The 20930-nt window shown below is 34.5% G+C and overlaps 1 protein-coding gene across 6 annotated transcripts in view; it reads right to left on the reverse strand.

The window, feature by feature from the left end:
* The window catches only part of LOC137927018 (insulin receptor-like), a 91227-nt gene that overhangs the window by 58778 nt on the left and 11519 nt on the right, over positions 1-20930 (reverse strand). For all 6 annotated transcript variants that reach the window (XR_011107728.1, XR_011107727.1, XR_011107726.1 and 3 more), the window contains exon 2: positions 15835-15977. Coding sequence is in view for 3 of the 6 variants with exons in the window: in XM_068770789.1 (XP_068626890.1) it covers positions 15835-15934 (100 nt within the window). In the remaining 3 variants the exon portion in view is untranslated. The remainder of the gene's footprint in view (positions 1-15834; positions 15978-20930) is intronic.

Genomic DNA, 20930 nt, shown 5'->3' on the forward strand with positions numbered 1-20930 from the left:
TGGTGCCATCTGTAATTAATTCAACTTATTTTCAATAATTTTCAAAATAATCTAACACGTTTAGAAGTAGTTAAAACTACGATTACTACTAAAAATGCCACTAAGTTCTGCATACTTCTTCTCAAGATAATTTAATAATATAAATATAGTCTTTATCATATAGTGAATCGATTTGGACATAAAATGACAGTAAAATTCCACCCATTGGTTCACTAAAAAATTATAGTTCATAAAACTAAAAGTACAAAACCTTGTAAAGATATAATGATAAACGTTTACAGTCGTGTTAGAGAAATAAAAAAAAATTATGTACGAATTCACTTAGTACGTTTTCTTCGATAAACGCGCCCACATTTCCGCATTTCCAATATTTCCGGCTAATCTACTTATTGTGAGTCTGGTGAAAGTGTGACGCACAAATCGCCGCAGATAAAGATAATTTCGTTGACGTCATTGCTGAAAGTAGCGATAAAATGTTATCGATCTTTATTGTAGTAAAATTTGACTCAGCAGAATTTTGGGTAGCAATAAAAATTATTAACCACAATACAACGCCTGTTTACATTCCAATAACAAAAATAAACTGGTTTTTAAACAAATGCCATGAGCGTAAATTATAACAAAAGTTTGAAAACAGATATCGCAATATAAAAACAAATTTCGAATACAGGAATGTGGTCGGTTACTCAGTGGCTTCATTCCGCGATTGTGTCCAAGAGTAGCCGCTTTAAAGATAACCGCTGATGGCTGCACGGCGCTTATGTCATACAGTAAACACGCAAATGATTTACATTCACTCACACATACTGAAGTGTTTTCCGAGTCCCTTTTACTTCTTAGAAGACTCACGATAATAAAATTCAGTTATCCATATTTTCTTCCACTGACCTCTTATACACGTCTTGAAAATATTGATCGTCATCAGATTAACCAACTTCCTTAAAAAACTTAAAAATATTTCAACTTTTAAAACTTTTTGTTAAATAAACTTTTTGAACATGATAATTTAGAGATATTTCATAGAAATATATTGTGTAAAATATGTACGTATTAATACAGCTGTCCACAAAAAGTAATTTTAAAAAGTCTAGCGAAAGGTATAATAAGCTTATCACATCAGCACATCGCAATTTTCTTAAATTTATTGCAAGAAAAATATTATAATATAATGCTACGATTAATGTTTTGAACCTGCATTAACAAGTAACATTAATATTAGTATTGGCATCTTGTGAGGTTATGTATAAAAATAAAATAGCTCGGTGAAGGTAAGCTAGCCGACCCGTGCGGTAGGTCAGGCCGAGTCTGTGTCAATAGCTGATATTCGCTTTGTATGCGTTGTTCAAGGGCACGACGGGCTGTGAGCGACCCTGTCTACTGCCATATGCGTTATGGGCCTCTCCCTGACTGCATCTTAAACGTTTAATTATTTACAAAAATACAAAAGCGCACCAGGAACAGATGCATTAAAACGGTACAATTAAGAGTTATAACAATTAATAATTCTGATGGATTTCTCAATTAAGATGTGTACAACATTAATATTATTTATAATGTATTACATTAAATAAGTACGTTAAAATCTAATAGCAAAACCATATCTAAATATATTATGTATTTCGGGAAGTCGCTGGATGCGAGCAGCGTAAGACCGGTCAGCGTGGCGCGATGTTTGAGGGAGGCCAGGTCTTGTAGTGGGCGTCTATTGGCTTACATGATCATGATGCTAATAATGATGATGATGTAGTTCGGACATATAAGCCGTTAAGACTTCCTAAATAAAAATATTACAGAATGCAATTAGCAAACAATTAGTTTGTGCATTTTTTAACATTTGCAAGTGTCTCCCGCAACGAAAGTGTTTAAATTAGTTTTAACTACAATTGGCGCGGGGACAAGTGTGAGTGTTCAGTGAGTACGTACTAACGAATGAATAATTGGACTAAACTGCAATGTGAAGTGTCTGTCTGTAGTACCTACAAAATTCCCCGTTGTATAACATTGTTTACATGTAGAAAAGGTAGAATAGCACCCTACAAAATTTAACTTTAAAAAAAATTGTAAAAAGTTTTAAAAGGGGTTCATTGAAAGCTGGTTTGTTGAGTACACGCTGGCGGTAGGTCTCTATAACATTTTACTATGTATCAACTTGAGCTTACGTTACTGTGTCTCGATTTAAAAGGATTTGTTGTTACACTGTATTCTGGGGACAGAATTAATACCAGAAAATGCACAGCTTGTCTCGGCGGGTTAGTGTAATGAGTAATGGGCTAAGGAAGTGTTTATATTTTTATTTTTATATTAATAGGATATTTTTTCACTGCAGCTTCGTGTGTTTTTGAAATAAATGATTTAGCGTATCATTTATTGCCGTTTAATCTATAGCTTGACGTGTTTCTCGGTAAAAGATGGAAATTATGACGGAAAACCCAGCAGCAAATAGTTTGGAACAGAAATTTCCTTCCGCCGACAGGACAATAATAAACAGAAAATATATAAATATATGAAAAAAAAACAGTTAATTAATCAAATTAAAAGCAGCTTCATATAACTTCGGAATTGTTAAAAGACTACTTTCACTATACTCATCTGTCCGTTTCACACTTGGCAAGTTGCTGTAAAGTAAATTATACATTAAAACCCTGGTTAGCGACACATTTTTTAACAACAAAATGTAAAAAAATCAAATGAGTTGTAGTGGTCAATGTAGGTCCTGATTACGTTGGGTTCATCAATACAGTCACTAGATAAGCTAGTGCAGGTGAATTAACAATCGAGTACGCATCTACTCCTTAAAGGTGGAGCGAAAGCTGTGTCACAAGTCAAGATGGTGTATTTACATATTCACAGAGAATATTTAATTTATAATTTACTGTCAACCCGAACGCAATAAAAAAACCCAAAAGCAGCGGCTACATCGCTGACGGTGTCCGGATTCAAATCGGCCGAATTCGAACGCATATAAATAATTTCACTCAAAAGTATTGTGGCTATAGAGGCCAGTTATACATATAATTATCATGTGGATTATGAAAGGAAATTGTTTCCAGTGCAAATGCACTTTCGACAGAGAAGAGACAGCAATATCTCAGTGAGAGCAGATTAGATAGTGTGGGTGGGCGGTTGTGCTACAAGTTTGTTTATATTGGGTGCTGGTTGCGAACGCTTATCAGGGCGCTGCAGGCCGCCGCTGCCCGCCGCCCGTGCGGTAGGTCACGGTCCCGCTCCCATTACAACTTCCGCCACGCTTCCAATCTCACACCTTCAACGCCACACTCGGACGATCAACAACACGGAATCTAAAACGAACTCACTTCTTTTTACGTTGACATGTAATTAACAAAAAAAAATATATGCACGTACAAAATCTGTTTGTCGGTTTATGGGCGTTCTTATAATTTATTTTTATTAAACTAAGTAACATTTACTTAAATTACCTAACTAGGGCCACACAGTTACACCATAAACCAAAGTTTTTACACATTTATAAAGATACTCAGAGAGATATTTTGTACATAATTTCTTAAGATTCTTTATAGCTCTACTATTTAAACACAATTCATGTCTATTTTGTTATATATTATTGGATTGAAAATTTTCGAGTTCTTTAAAATAAAACTTACGTCACAAATGTCATTCCGAGGACAAAAACGTAGCAATAATTAACTTTTACGAAGTTTTAGACAAATATCAGTCGCTCTAAAATTATTTTGTTATTTTCTTTAAAATCGAGCCACAAGATTGCCTATTATTAATAACAGACAAATGTATCAAATGTGTAAAAGTATAAGTATTAGTGCAATTAAATCATGAAAGAATAAACTTGGTCTAATAATAGCAATCCTAACCTATACCAATGATTATTTATTTAGTTATAGAAGCTATCACAAAGGTTAGAGAGCATCTAGACTCGCGTGTGATCTTTTATCTTTTGCTCCACCAGACGCTGTCGTGTTTTCAGCTTTGATTATGCGTTCTATTCTTACTCCCCAGACAGGCTCAGACAATCTGTTACATTATCTTAAATTATCAAAACTCGTGAGTACACTGTTCTAAATTCATCGCTTTAGTGCTAACTATCATTCTATCAGTAATAGAAAAGTTTTATTATTTATCCTATCACTACTCGGTAGTATGTATTTATGGTTCGACGAAAACAATTGATTAAATGAAGATAGGGTAGGGTAATTCTGCTAATTAAGGTTTGATAAACAACGACGTTATTATACAAGTACAATAGTCATAGGTAAACAATTACATCAGGTTAAATGTACTTGAAGTATTATTTTGCAAAGGGCTATTTATTAGTAGGTATCTGTTAGAGAAGCTATATATTTATTTCATATTTACCTTAAAAAAACACAAGTAAAAGGAAAAAAAATGTTGTACGTGGGGCGGTCCGCAAAACGCTTACTTTCAGTCAACCATAGAGCTGATGAGATTTACTATCTTACGTATTAAAACCTTGGCTATGGTTAGCCGAAAAACTGTTACGCAGGAGCTTGTTCATCAAATGCCTAGCCCGGTGACAATATATTGCCAACCAGAAGCATTTTACTATCAAGATCACTTATGCCGCGTAACAGAATATTTAATTGATAAGAAAACTGGTCTAAATACAACTAATTCTTTTGAATTCGTTTATCTATATACACAGTTTGAAACATAGAAGTAAATAATATTTTTTCCTTCCTCGTTGTAATGACGAATTAAAATGACCTGATCTATATTCTTCACGGAATATTCTCAAGAAAATCAAAATGCTTGCCATTATTTCATATCAAAATTAGAATATTAAAAGATTTCAAATAATTACTCACATTGTTAATATTAAAATTACTAAATGTGAAAAGTGACAGCCCGGCGGTAAGGACTGAGCATTACGATAGCAGGTCGCGGGTTCGATTTCCAGGATGCTATCTTATATAATTCAAAATATAAATTAATTATAAAAAAATTGCCACAGCTCACAAAGAAGTTGTCAGAGGATGGGCAGCGGCGTCCTCTACGCACCATAATACCACACTGTGATCGCAAACTCGCCTGCTATGGGTGGCAATATTAATATATACCCACAAAGATATCCTATATATATATATATATATATATATATATATATATATATATATATATATATATATATATATATATACCTTGGGAGGAGGCCTACACCTTGCAGTGCGCGTCTATGGGCTAAAACGATGACGATCAAACGTAACAATAGGTGGGCCTTTTACATTGATATCATAGAAACGATACCTATAAATACAAAATTATTTTAAATGTATACCGTAACCTCCCGAACGCAACCACTATATAGGGCCAATGCTATTATTTATATAGACTCAATTAAAAATATTGATTACATACGAGCAATACGTCTAAATGAAGAATCTGATGGATATGTAATTCTCAGGATATGTTGTGTTGTAACATTATGAAGCTATGTTATCATAATAATGGGTAATACATATAGGAGTAATAAATAATAACTACTATTGTGCATAGAATTCAAGGATAAAATATAGAGAAGAAATAAAATAAATCAAAACAGCATGCAATAATATCACGTTCATTATATTATTGAAGGCTGTTCAAATCAACACGCGCAATAATATGAGCAATATTTTCGAAAATAAGTAAACAGTATCTGCTATTTACAAATATTTTATTATTATTATTATATTAATGTTTAAAATCAAATCGGATGAACAGAAAACTCTAGAAATGATAACTTTTCGATTAAATAAAATAATTTCATTGCAGCTGTATAATCGCGAGATACTGTATTCAATTTAATCGTTTAAGTGCAGATATTATATCAGAATTTGATTGTGTCATACATATGTTTATCTGCGTATTCATGGGATCATGCTTCGTTTCGTAGTTGTTATTTAAGTAGTAACAATTTTAACAGTAATATTCGAATTGAAAATAATATCTAAATCTTGAGAAACGATCAAGTTCTATATAAAATATATAGAGTACATATCAAATAGAAGTATCATTCAACAAAATACCCAGCGCTCGTCATACAAACACTACAAACACAACAAATACGCTATCTCGGCGCCATTGATATTATCGGAGACGTTTTCGGAGCCGCACTCTTTATCGCAACCAAACAATTCACGGATACGCTTGTTTTTGTGCACCTTATCAATAAAATGTAATGCTCACGGAACGTATCCGACACGGCGTGAACACTTTGCCGATATAACTCCGACCGTAATTAGTTCAGCGGGACTTTATCAAACTGACCGAATTACTTTCTATTAATAGAACAACTAAACTAGCATGCATAATTTTGGCAAATGCTACAATCAGCTGTTGGCCTCTTCTCAGCTCCTCGAGTTCGTGCTACGTAGTAGTTAAATTAATCTCTCTCCGAAAATCTTTTTCAATAATACCACAGCCACGAAACAATTGTGAATAGAATTGACATATGACTGTGTTGTACGTGTGTTGTAGAACTACGGCATCACGGGCTATCGGAATCTAATACTATTTGTTATGGTTTATTAATATAAACAATAACAAATATAAACGAGCTTCTAGACTTAAGTAAAACAATGAAAACATAGCAAAATAAATTTTAGAGAGACATTAAGTTTTATAAAAAAGCAATCTTCACCATCATTTTAGTCCTAAGACGTCGGTCCACAGCTGTGTACATAGGGCCCCTCGAAAGATTTACAACAGGACATAATAATATAAGCAATATAATATATATAGATAATTCTAATGTACTGTATTAAATGAAATAAAAACTTTAAGAAGAAATTAATACTTGTTTTGGTGTTAAATGAGACAGTTATACATCGATTCAGCCATTCACGGAAGTGCAGTGACGATTGCCAAATACTCGTATGTACATAGGCATTTATTTTAAGATTGGCGCCATAATTAGTATAAATGCGAGCGCGATATTTGAATGTAATTCAAGTCTAGACCACATCAAAGCGAACGTCTGCGCTGCGGTGCCGTATGACGGGAAGTCAATTGATTAAATATTGACAGTAACAATCAATCGTCTTCAAAAGAACATTCGCACGGTACCTATCTTTATATTTTTTAAATTAATTCAGTTTATTGACCTTTTTATAAATTTGTTCCTAAATTGTTTTTCAAACACATCACAACACAAAAAATGTAAACACGGATGTGGTTTTTGCTATTACGCAGAAACAGTATAGGCTCGTCGAGAACTACGTCTTGTGCAAACCATTCATAGTTTTTGGGAACATGCTATATGAAACAATCCCTTAATACACGTGTTATATACCTGTAATATCACCTGTATCATCTGTACTAGTTATCCGCAATAAGGTTTTGTATGTTAAATTTAAAAAAAATATATAGCGCTTTTATTTTATGCATAATATTTAAATAGGTGTCCAATGAATATTTGAATTATTAAATAAGGCGCATTATATTTAGGTAACATTTTATAATAAAGTGTTCTAATTATAGGAATCTATAAAAACATTTATGCCCTAAATTACATTTAAAAATCACAGTAGTCTGTTATTTTGAAGCAAGATGAATAATTTATTAGAGAGGTCCTTGAAACTGATACAGGTAATACAGAACGCGTTAATTAAGTTCATTTAGGAGAAATATGCGATGTAATTTTTTTTGAATTATAATTTAGTCGCGGTTATTTTGCAAAAAATTAATAATTGATGATCTATATTATTAGTATGAACCTGCTGTTTCTATATAAACGTGATATTTAAAGCATATATACCGTATATGATAAATTAAGAACAGAGAAAACGGCGAGATAAAATCAACACAATTAACAAATTTATTTACAAAAGCCGACATACAAGCCATGTTCTCTAATCAGAAATCATTAAAGACTTAATTGTTATGAGGTTACGACACAAAACAGAGAACACGACAATAAGTTTCGTGTCGGAGTCACCCCTGCAACACGACGGACGTAAGTCAGGCATTACCGGTACTAAGCCATCTGTCGGGGTCGATGACCGAGGCCGGGACAACCCCATCTACGACCCTCTTGTATCAGTATACGTTATGAATTTAATTTCCGTAGAAAAGCTATCTGCTCTGTTCCAGTGCTCGGAGCACTGCAGACTTCCCGTCATACAGTCCCGTCACAGAGAGAGCGTGAGAAAAATTATTTTAAACTTTGTTAAAATTCTTACTAAAATTAACAGAAATTTTCAATCAAAGGCTTTCTTTTTGTGAATGATTGCATATAATGTTTATAGTTACATATATTTTCTTTTTCTTTCATGTAAAGTATATTACTACTTTTTACTGTACTACTGTACTACGTACTGTACTATTTACTGTTCTAAAATTTAAAATTATCGTTAGCGTATTCTAATAATTAAACTTTGTTTTCTTTAACTTCAAATTTTAATGTCATATAGCCTTGCTCTATAATTCCACATTAAAAGTGTTTTATGCGAAGAAGAGTTGCCATATTAATAAGTAAAGCTTTAAGCATGGACACACAAATTTTTGGCAGGTAAACGTAATTTTAATTATTTAAAAAAAAATGAATTAAATAGATTTATACACACACAGCACAGACGCAAACACTGCATTACTTTTGCAAATGCTATAATTGTTTTTATCTCTTTTATTTCTCTATATTCATAAAACATGACAACAACATATACGATATGAAACATTGTAGGTGTTTTCGTTCTATTTTTATCAAATTCTTCTTAGAGGTTTGTTTAATTACTCTAGTTTATTAATAACAATTTATCATCTTAACTACGTGTAATTATCTAGATAGAAAATTAAAATTATCGAATTTTAACAATTCCGATCTATGTTCCACAGGCCTTCGAGCGTTGTAGTGAAATGATTACCAACAATTTTAACCTGTGATATATTTAACATGCGAAATAAATAATAATTGCGTGATTTCGGTCTGATGTCGATGCTGTTAGATTTGAAGAGCTGTTATAGCTTCGACTGTCTCCACAGACCCGGAATCCGCGTGCCCTAAAATATATAATAATAATTGATTCACACTATTGCTTGGATAACACAGAATATTTTTTAACTAAATAAACTACGGTTACAACGTGCCGGCGGGACAATACTTAGTAAATATTAAACAAACTCCTGATTGATTTGTAGTTCTCAGAATAAATTTATCTCTTGATTGTATGACGAAATATTTCCAATGAAGCAAACGTTCGACAACTGCGTGTCCGTAATTATAGTGAGTATATAGTCTTAAAGTGCAGAGTGTATGTTTTAAGAGAACAGATACCTTGTTGAATTGTAAGTACTGTCTTATTGTCCACTGGAATTAACGTGGAAGTTTGGTGTAGCTCCTTTACTTAATGGGATACTCAAGATTGTAAAAGCAAACATGGTGTCGTACATCATTTTTTATTTCAAAGCCAGGCGGCTATACAGTATAACGGCATATAAGGTGAAAACCTTGTTCGGCGTGATAGTTTATACATTTATTTCAAATAGGCACGCCATTCGTAAATAGGTAACGTAATATAGGTTTACATTAGTTTAATATAAAAAAAAATTAAACATGTTTGCCTATTGTATAATACACAACCCTGGCGACAGTTATGTCATTTCATATCTAAATGTTAATAACTGAATAAAACGTAAAACAACATTAAATTATAATAAAACAAGACACGAACAATCTATTGTATGTTACAACAAATAACTGGAAAATAGTACTGTGGCTGCTACTTTTCAATGATCATGCTACGTAGAAATAATTCCCTTATCTCATTTTTACCTTCGAACATGACTTAAAAATTAGTAGTAGAGGACAATGAAATATGTATAGTGATGCGGAAGTTTAAACAAAAAAAAAACACTGAAACGTTTGAAATCCTTGGAAAAGCGAGCGCCGCGTTGTAACCGCCTAGTTGAATTTTCACAAACACACACCGTGTCATCTCTCAAAATAAATGCACTTTGTTATTTGTCTATTCTGTACGTTAATTGGTCACGAATAGGGCATCTGTTTTTATCCATGTATTCACAAACTCAATCAATTTAAAAGAAAATTAAATTCACAATCCAGCGTGGGTGGGGTCCCCGATTAGGTGGACTGACGACATAGTCAAGGTCGCGACAATTTATTGGTTGCGGGCAGCGCAAGACCGGTCGCCGCGGAGATGTTTAAGGGAGAGGCCTATGTCTTGCAGAGGGCGTCTGTCGGTTTCAATGAAGATTATTCACAAATATTAAATTATTTAACAAAGCATAAGTTCAGAGTTGTTACTGTTTATTACTTATTTATATATTTTTTCTGCATTTATGCTTCGAAAACGTGAAATATTGACATAAAATAATTCGTTATTATAAAATGAATACTTAAAAAATGAAATTATTTTTCTCATTTACTAGACATTTACTAGTTCTAAGACAAGGAAAACGGAGAGACGCATTAATATGAACAAACTGTGCCGTTAGTTCATACAGAGATATAAATAGTGAACGACAGAATAATTAACATGCGTTGTAATTCATATCGGAACCGTTCACCTCGCCGCGTTTCCACACATTGAAATATGACGCATTTTGTCATGTCATGTTTACGTACGTATCTACGTTGTAAGAATAGTTGCGCGTATCGTAGTGGTTATATCATTTATTAACTGGCCCGGCTTGCGAACACTTAGCGTCGATTTGTTCGTACAGCGATGAAACGGCAGCGCTATTGAGTAAATTTTTAATGTTTCGGTCGAGAACAGTAAATATTCCTATTGGGGTTTGTGTAGGAAACAGTTTGCGGTATTAGTTAATTAATAAATAAATAATACCCAAGATATATAATGTCTTCACTAACGATAGATATAAAAGTAGCATAGCTTTTTAAATAATTGTAATAAAATTAATTAGGATGATCAGTGACGAAATTTGATAATGGCTAAGAATTACTCATTACGTCTGCTTTTTAATAATTTATTTATTTTATCGAGGCCTAAAATACACCAAACAATGGTTATAAAATAATCGGTTAATATTAAATGTTCATTAATTTGGTTTTTACCGAAACCTACTAATACTGAAAATAACAAAAAGGTAATGGGGCTAATTCCTAAAATGAAAAACGTACACGTAAACGTATTTCGAACAAAATCGAACACTTTCTGCGTGTTTACAAATGTAGAAAAACAATGCACTCCACAGTTATGTATATTAAAAAGCAATTAAATAATTTTTTGTATTAATTTTACATCGGGAAGGGGATATAAGCTAAAATTATTTATCGCTCGGTCATAGCTTTACTGAACAAACAGTCCAGCGACACGTTGCTCGGCTGTTTGACCTAACGACATAAATTGGTAAACAAGTACGTTGAAAAATATTTTAGTCGATTATTATTGCGAAATATGAACGGAACTCTTAACAAATAATAAGAGCGACCGCGCGGAGTGGAGTTGTTTACACCGAGGAGTTCGCTATCGGCGGCACTTATTACACGGTCGAATGAATTTCGGCTCTGTTCGCAAGATAACGCGGGGCGCCTCCTAAATGAGGCCTCATAGCTCGTCGCCGGCGAGCGCACGAGAATTACAAACAAACAACGCGGCGAGCGCTCCAGCGCGCTCGTTATCTGTCGGATTACGCGATACAGCGGGCCGGCGGCCGCTCCGTACACACAAATAGAGTAAAAATAAATAAATAATTTGAGACCCACACCGCGCGCCGCTCGGGAGCAACACTCGCGAAACTTTTTTCCGATATCCGGCGTAATAACGGACGCGGACGATACCGCACTCGAAGCCGAAGACCGCAGTCCCAGCCACGAACCGTTTTACTGCGAAAGGAAAAACTACGACTATCCCCTTCTCCCGCTTTACTTCCTGCATGCTTTTATTTTATTTAATAAGAATGTCTTACGAAACAATCTGATTATTTATTGTACGGAAACTTCCAAAATCTCATGATAACCGGACAAAATTTTTCAAAACAGGTACAGGTTTAAATGAAAATTTTTGAATGAGCCAAATGATTGTTATTTTTTCAATCAAATTCTTGCATAAAATGAATTATAAAAATTCGAGCTTGGTTATCAATGAGTTATAAAATTTTAAACATCACAATACTATAGTGTATTATGGACATCGACTTGACAAAAACTAACTATTGTCCTCAGACAATACAAAAATATATAATTTGCAGTATGAGAACATACTGTTATATGTAAATACAAAAATTTCGCGACCTTTATTATTTTTATCGTCATAAAGATTAGCTAAATCCGTCAAGGACAGGTAGATTTTAAATGTTTTGTTTTCTACGTTGCATTGCAAATATCTATAGACGCTTGGATAACCATAGAACGAATGTAGGTCATTGAATATAAACTAAGTAATCGATACTTTCCGAGAAATATTTGCACACTGCTAAGAAAAAGTTTGACAAGATAAACATAAAGGAGGAAACGGACATGAAAATTGTTGTTTTTAAAGTATAATCATTAATTACCCTTTACAAACCTATCTATGGGAAAGTTCCTAATTTGAAAAAAATTGTTTAGGTTTGCATTAACATTTTTACATTTATTATATTATCTATTTGGACTGGTTTTCAACTTTATGATATTCCAATAATTTACTGATTATGCCACAAAATTACAATACATAGTCATATAAATATTTTCATTGCCATTCATTTTAACTATTAATATATGTAACTACCCTAACGCCGTCTCTAATTACTATCTGATCGTCGTTTATTTCACAATCCTGAATTTTAAGACTACCCATGTACGTATTTCATTCATTAGGAATGACTGAAAGGACAACACGTTTTGATTTATTTACAAAGGGAATTCGCTTCAAAAAGTTTATCGTGCTATTAAATCAAAGTTATTTAAAATGAGTAATGATAACCTCACATGTATAATCATTTATGTTTTACCGAACTGTAAAACATTTTATTCGCTCTGTAAACTAAAATTTAAAAATAAAATATATAAAAATTTCGTACTTAAAAAAATGATAAATTTCATTTACATTATTACGAAAAATCAGCCGCTCAACAAACTATAGAGAGGACTGCGCTCAGAATTTCTCCACGAGATTAGACTAAAAATTAGTAAATCCGTAAATGAAACGAAATTAACCGACATAGCCCAACGGATTGGCAAGTTGAAGTGGGAGCCGGTCGCACAGCTCGCAGAATAAATGGCCGCTGATGTTTAAAGGTTCACAAGTGGGTACCAGGGACCGGCAAGCGCAACGTAGACGTCCACCCAAAGGGGTGACCTATGTCCAGCAGCGGAAGTTTCTCGTCTAAAATGATGATGAAGGCTATACCGGACTAAATAAACTTTAATTCGACCATTTAACCACACAGCAAATAACCAGAAAACACGTTGCTGTTATTAATGTTACCTTTCAACAATCTCAATGCGAACACTTATGTCTGTCGTTTATGTAGTAAATGAAACTTCCCAGTATGCCATAACATGTACGCGTTGAGTAATTAACGAGGAGCTGAAGCGAACATTTTAAGCGACCGTGCTTTTTATAGTACTTGATTGGACCAAGATGGGGGAGATTTGTAGTTGAAGAGGGCTGAAGTGCAGCGTGGATGCATGAAATGCTGACAGAAGTGACAGATAGTCCGACATCGGAAACTTGGCATCTTTTATTTGCATCTTATATGCCGCTGCTTGTTCCTTTGACAAAGGCCCGTCCAGAAATTAATCTCTGTCCAAAAGATTAATTGGAAGTGTTCGCTGCACGGACACAAAACGATTGTACAAACAAAAGCATTTACGTGTAGGATATATCTTTTTTTTAATTCTAATTCGCTAGGGTGTTTTGTTTACATGTGCCTTCTTCGCGTTTACTGGGCGCAGACAGTTGCAAGTGGGATTGCCGCTATTTGATACGGATCTTTCTTCTCCCGTCATTATCAAATACAATTTTACTTATAGTTAAATACAGCTAAATTTTACTTATATCATTTTAGACTTACTCAATTACATTCATTTCAACATTATTTTATTTAAAGTCGCAAGCGCAATGATTTATAACCATTAAATGCCTTGAGGTTTAAGATAATGTGCCGGGCTAACTCATCAAAAGAGTGTACGGTAGATTTTTTCTTGAGGAGGTCCGGTAAGTTGAAGGTACATCAAGGTTTTCGCATAGTCACATGGTAACGTCTTTTGGACTCGGAATCGAGAAGTGTCTGAGTAAGTATTGAAAAAAAGTTTCAAAAAGGTGAATGCATTGCTTATTTGTCCGCAAAAACTTTAAAGCTTTCACTCCTATTTTCAATCTAAATGTAAAAATTGATTACTCTGAGATAGTTACATTTATTTATTTTATAAATTGGAATGCGACCAGCCAATCAATAACTTCTAGCAGTACAAATTGTGCAGGGACAAATAGTGAATAATAATTAATTTTAACACGTATTAATCCGAATTTTAAAAACGCTTTTATTACTACATCATCGTTACGTTATTTATTATCTGAAACCACTGATTTTGGATCTTAATTTTTGTATGTATAGTATATCTTACGTATTTTCATTGATGTAAAAAAAAGAACATAATTATTAGCATTTATTAACACACACTGTTAATGGGCGAAGGATTTATATTACTTAAATGCATTTGTTATCACGGAAACTCAGCTTATTTACATAGTTTCATCTCATTGCTAAAATGCTTTGAAGAGCTTTTGCAAGAAAAAGTTTATTAATGCACTACACATATTTCGTTATGATTTGAATAAGAAGGCTTTTTATTTTCAAAATCTATTTATGATGAATTTAATCATCTTTACGTGTAACAACTTTAAGTAAATTTTCAAGTGTTGAAAGGTCTAAACAAATTTTAGTTAAACACTATCATGATAACCTGTTTGAGCATCTATACATATACATACAGCCTTCTGATGTTCTCTCTATTTGGACAAGAATCTCCTTACGAAGATAAGATACGGGACATGATTCACGCAGTCTCAGCACGACGTAGTGAATCTCACAAATTTAAGATTTAGTGTTCCTTGTTTATGCAGGTGTCATTGATTTGAGTGCAGTGGAGATTCTATGACATATACATGAAGTGTGTCGATTGCTGGATACCAGCATCATACAATGGTAACAACACAGTCATTGACAACTAGGCTAAAACTGTTAGTTTGTGTTCGTATATGCGAACGGCCCTTCTTAGCAGATCTGTTCGAGCCGGTGGGACCTTATTCACGGACTGACTACACTGACCCTTTTAAATAACGATTCAAAAAAGTATTTGTAAATGCGTAATTAATGCGTACATCATCATGTCAGCCGACTAACGCCCACACAAGGCCTCCCGCAAAGTTCGTCACGCTGACCGATCTTGCTCTGCCCGTATCGAGCTACTTTCCGCGGGTTACCCACGCCGCGTCCACCGACTCGTGGTAGCCATTCAAGAACCTTTGATTCTCAACGGCCGGGTTTTGCGCGAGCAGTGTGCCCCGACGACTGCCACTCCAGAATTGCATCAATAATAAATACACAGCACACGTATTTATTATTGGAGCAATTTCGACAAATAAATGACTACTCGACGACAAGCGGTATTTAAGACAATCCGGAGGGTTAGTACGGAATTGCTCTTCGGATAAGCTATAGATTTTAGAGGTAGTGCAGTTATTCCTCGCCTGTTAAGCATTCTTTGAGCGCGAGAACAGTAAAATAAGCAAAGAGTTTACACGTGCAATTAATATAATCGTATTATTATAATTCACGCAGTGTGTCGAACATCGGATATAAACACGCAACTTACAACGATAAATCACAATGATTGACAACTTGGGTACTAGGTATAAAATGTCGGTTGGTACTAACCTCCCGGTGCAAGGTGTTCCAGGCCGAGAGCGTAGGAGCGGGCGCCGGCCAGCAGCAGCGCGGCCGCCGCGGCCACCCACGCGCGCCACCCGCCGCGCATCACGCGCCGCCCGCGCGCCCCGCTGCACCACGCATGGCCCGAGCTGCGACAACAAGATCATACATTAACTCTTTACCCTACATAATCACCATAAGTCATCGTATTTAACTTTTAATACTATCTCTCTAAACATCCTTTATCATCATTTCAGCCGTAAAAATTACATTTTAGACATAGACTGCTCATAGATTTCTAAAAGAACCAGTATGAAACGGCCTGCATCCAGCGTCTTTTGACGACCTTAACCAAGTCAGCGCGGCACTAGAAGGTTTGTAGTTTCCACTCCGGAACCTAAGGCCCGGCGGCCTGTGCCCTGCGCACTGTCACTTCAATTTGCCAATACTTAGGTACAGTCAGACGCTATAAACCTGTTGTAGCCTAATTGAAAGAAAAACGTATTTCTGGTTGCTTCGTCGTCTGTTATTTATTGATGTACTATTTCATATTTCAATAAGAACACATATATATATTTATTTCTGTTTGTTTTATCGTACACGATATCTTTTTTAACTTACATACACACTTTTTTGTTATAAATGACGTTCAATATTTACAGCTATCGACGGGTATTTTAATTTATTCAGTAGGGAATTTATGTGTATGGGAAAGTGATGTTTTTCCTGCTCTACTCGGAGTTTTATCATTATCTCCCCGTAAGAACCTTTCTCGTAACGAACACGTATAACGCGAGTCGTTTTCGATAGTTGTTTTATACTGTGGTAAAAGTTGGATAAGGCTGAAAGACTGCACCTTTCAAATATAGGTCGAAGGATCAATTTCCGGGAGACACACATAGTGTGAAATACATAACATTGCCACATCTTAATGAAACTAGCATGGCTTGCCTCCAAAGATCTGAAAAATATGTTTATTTGTAATGTCTGTTGATATACACTAGGTCCACGCGGTAGATTATTTCTCGTACAATCAGCGACCGCAGTGCGGTATTGTGTTAGGTAGAGGACGCCGCTGCCCATCCTCTAGAAACTTGTTTGTACAAGGGTAATTTTACATAACTAATGTCTTTGTACATGTGAATTATATAAGATGTATACCAAGTCCCGGTCCTCTACTGCTAGGCTACCACTGCTCTCTTCTTAAATAAATTTTCATTCATTCATTCATACATTCATTTTTACAGAGCATAGATTAACAGAATATTATGACACGGTTTTTAAAGTTTTTGACGTATTGTAAACATTATAGTATATAACTATTTAGATGGCGTAAAAGTTCAAATTACTTGAAATCACAATTCAAATATAACTCAACGATTACTTCTAAAGACTACGATACATACCATAAGGTTATCACCAAGGCAACGATAGGATAGATAATATGCGTTCCGAGGTATAAAAATGTACAATAAAACCTATTGAATTTTGTAATCTTTTTATCTGTAATGATCAACACTGTCTGAAGCGTTTTGTCCGTGTAAACGTAATAAAAAGCCGTGAAATGGGTTTCATTAAGTCGTTGCAGCAAGATTGACGTAAGCCAAATAGTGTCCTCAAAATGCGAATTGCCTTTCGTGATTTCTAACAGAAAATGCTAAAGTCGGAGAGACGTATTCAACGTAAATCTCCGTGTTCTATAGCATTGAAACCGAAATTAGTGAAAATTTAAAAAATATATTTGTTTATTCTTTGAATAAAATGTTAACATTTCATTTTGAACAATGTAAACCTATATATATTTATTAACAATTATAAGTGCAATTACTGCAATTATACTCATCAAAGATCGTACAGGGAATTATTTTGTATGTAAACTACGTACCCCAGGCATGAAAACAAAGGTTAAAATAAAAAAGATGCGAGTTGTTATGAAAAATAAACGGATACAACGACCCAAATAACGTATATTCACACTTCTCCGTTTTTATAAATATTTATGACATATTAAGTGAGAAAGATCCGTGTTATAATGTTTTCCCAACACGACGTAGTAATAATAATGATTGAATAGAAAAAGAGATTAAATAGCTGACAACAATGGATGTTTCATTGGTGAATGAATAATTTTCATTGATCGCAGACGGGCAACAGTGGCCGCGGAGTTACATGTAACCACCGCAATTAGCGTGGGAGCCTCCGCGATTCCCACGACACCCGGCGTAGTAAAATATCGGTTAGGAAACAAGTTAATCAATTACACATTCAAATAACTACTTTATTCAGTAGGGTTTGCGCCCTGTGACCGGATTTGTGTAACCTTTTCTAACGTTGCCACGTTCGCGTCTTCACAAAATAGCGATAATAATTAAGAGTAAAAATAAATAAGTATCCCATGTTCCCCCCAGAGAAAGAAAATAACATAACAGAAGAGCATCACAAATATTCAAATAAAAATCACACGTTTCAAATCTACATCGCAAAAAGCAATGAAAACACATTTAATAAGTTTACTTTTCATCTAGTAATTAGATACGTAAACTAATAATTTTTATCTGCGAGTATAACACCAAATCTTAGGATCGAATATATTATATCAACGAAAGATCTGTGTTTTTGATGCGAACACACATAAGATGTGCGACTACTTCAAAATATCAAAAAACATTTAAATAATTTTTACTAAATATTTCTCCTTCATACATTTTTCAAACATGTACAAACAGATGTATTATTCGTCTTAAGTTGTACGTTTGTTGAATGACTAATAAAATAATGAAAATATTCACATAAAGTCACATCAATCGTAGAAAGTGAATAATATTTACAGAGATCGTTAGTAACACTGAGCCTGTTATGCAAATTTGGGTTTCGCTATGAAACAGCGGAGGCGACGCGCCTTGTCCATCACCTGACAACCCGACATATCTAGATGTAATCAGCTTGTTTACCGCATATGCTTGATTCACGTACACTCGCTCGGTATACGTGGGCGACGTCACACTGACTTTGGCCGGCTCCAGTCGTGTCACAAAAGACGTTTGAATTTCGAACATGATTCCGCATTGATTTAGTCAAAGTTTACTATTACCATAGTTTTACGTTACCTTGCATTCGTTCTTTCATCACGCCTAAAATAATAAAAATAGCTGCATTTCGATTTATTAAGAAAATCGAAAATATTGTGAAACTATTTTAAAAATGGTAAAAATGCTTTAGTTTTGAGGGGTAAGAAAACTAATATATAATCTTACTAATAACTGCATTAGGGGAACACGCTTTGGTAAAACTAGCCCTTACTTGAACACCGCTTATTATGGCATTTATTAGAATTAACGTTTAATAAATTATACAATATATATAATTATACCAATAAATCTAATTCTGAAACATTAATCCAAGAAGAAATTTGATTTAGAAGGCTTTTAAGATGTGTTGATGAAGACAACTGTGGTTGTTATAAAAATAAAGATTAGGAAATAATTGTGAGTCAGTGTACAAGATAATAAATAAATATCGCGTAATTTGCAACAAAATATTCTCATTTATTCATAGGCTTGACTTTTTACATGGCCATTTTTTAAAAAATATTATAAAATGAAAATTTTCTTAAAATTAGGATGAACGATGAACCAAATCTAAGTTTGGTGGTATGGGAGATTTTTAAACACCTTATTACATGCATAAAGGGTGATTGGTTGTGGCTGTAAAAGTTTAAGAGGGTTAAATGTGTTATTGATTTGTCAGCAATAAGCTTTAAAGCTTTTACTGCTATTCCCAATAAGCCTGATTAAAGTGAACACTTTGAAATATGTTACAATTATTTATTTTTCTATCGGTATTCGCTAGGCCCACAATTTACAGTACAGTCTCCAGAGACAGATAGTAAACAACCATTCATGTTAACATGTAGTAATCCGAATTTTTCGCGCATCGGAGATCTGTGACCGCCGAAGATACGAGAATCGTAATTTTGAAAACAAAAAGTTATTTCTTATCCCTAAAATCTTTAATTTTTTGTGGGGGTGTACCGTACATTGACAGTAAATAAGCTACACATTTACCCCTTAATCTTAATCACCCATTCTACAGTTGAATTTTTACTATAACTTGATCATTGAGGGTCAATATACGGCAAACGCTGAAAGTTGTAGAGTTTGAACTCGACAATTAGGAAAGTAAGGCATCAGTTTCGCGCGCTGTGGTGTTGTTTACGCGGCATAGCGTGGCGAGCGGGGTTGTCGACCGCCGCACCACGCCGCCATATTTTCGGTAATAAATAATAGAACGACGCAAGGCAGCGATCGATCGCGCGCCGGGCAGTGCGACGGCGCGTTTGCCCCCAAACACTGCACCCCCGCCCCCACAGCAGCGTTCCGAGCAACAGCGCCACGCTACAACCACGCTGTACCACGTTGCAGCTCACTGCTAGGCCCCGTCTGCAATATTATCAAACTGATCGCAACAAACACGAGTGTATACGCAACCTTAAAAAAATTGAGACTATTCCATTACATACACACGTCCCAATTCCCTATATCGTTCTTTACTACTAGAACAGGCCTTTGACGAATGGCAGACGGATCTACAGAATATAAAGAAACAAAAACTGGTAGATGAACTATATTTACATTATTTTCGTGTTCTATAAGTTTGTTTTGTTAATAGTCCTATAATTAAGATCCGAATGAACGGCTGTTATTATTATTTTATTTATAAATATGTATCGTACTCTTTTTATTATTAGTATATATAAATAAATGTATGTATGTTCGTGTGTACACATTGATTAACCATTAATTATCCGTGTTTTATTTCAATACTATGGTTGTATGGGAGAAATTACCTTGTCTGATAAGAGCGCACATTAAAAATGTCGTCTTATTTATCATGCCTCTATGTATTTCTTTCCTGGCGTGTACAACAAAGAGTGTTAATTAAATAAATAAATTTAACGAGAAAAAATCAGTGAACATTGTTAGTGTTGTTGTTATTATAATGCCACGACTGAAAGACCCTGCCATAAACCGACAAGGATTTTTTATCAGACCGTTTTTTATTGTGATTTTATTTCGATTGTTTTCTTACCGATTGTAATTACG

The sequence above is a fragment of the Battus philenor genome, unplaced genomic scaffold (genome assembly GCF_028537555.1).
Source record: "Battus philenor isolate CCGP_79_NKW_IND1 unplaced genomic scaffold, ilBatPhil1.0.hap1 SCAF_3, whole genome shotgun sequence".
Taxonomy (NCBI): Eukaryota; Metazoa; Arthropoda; class Insecta; order Lepidoptera; family Papilionidae; genus Battus; species Battus philenor.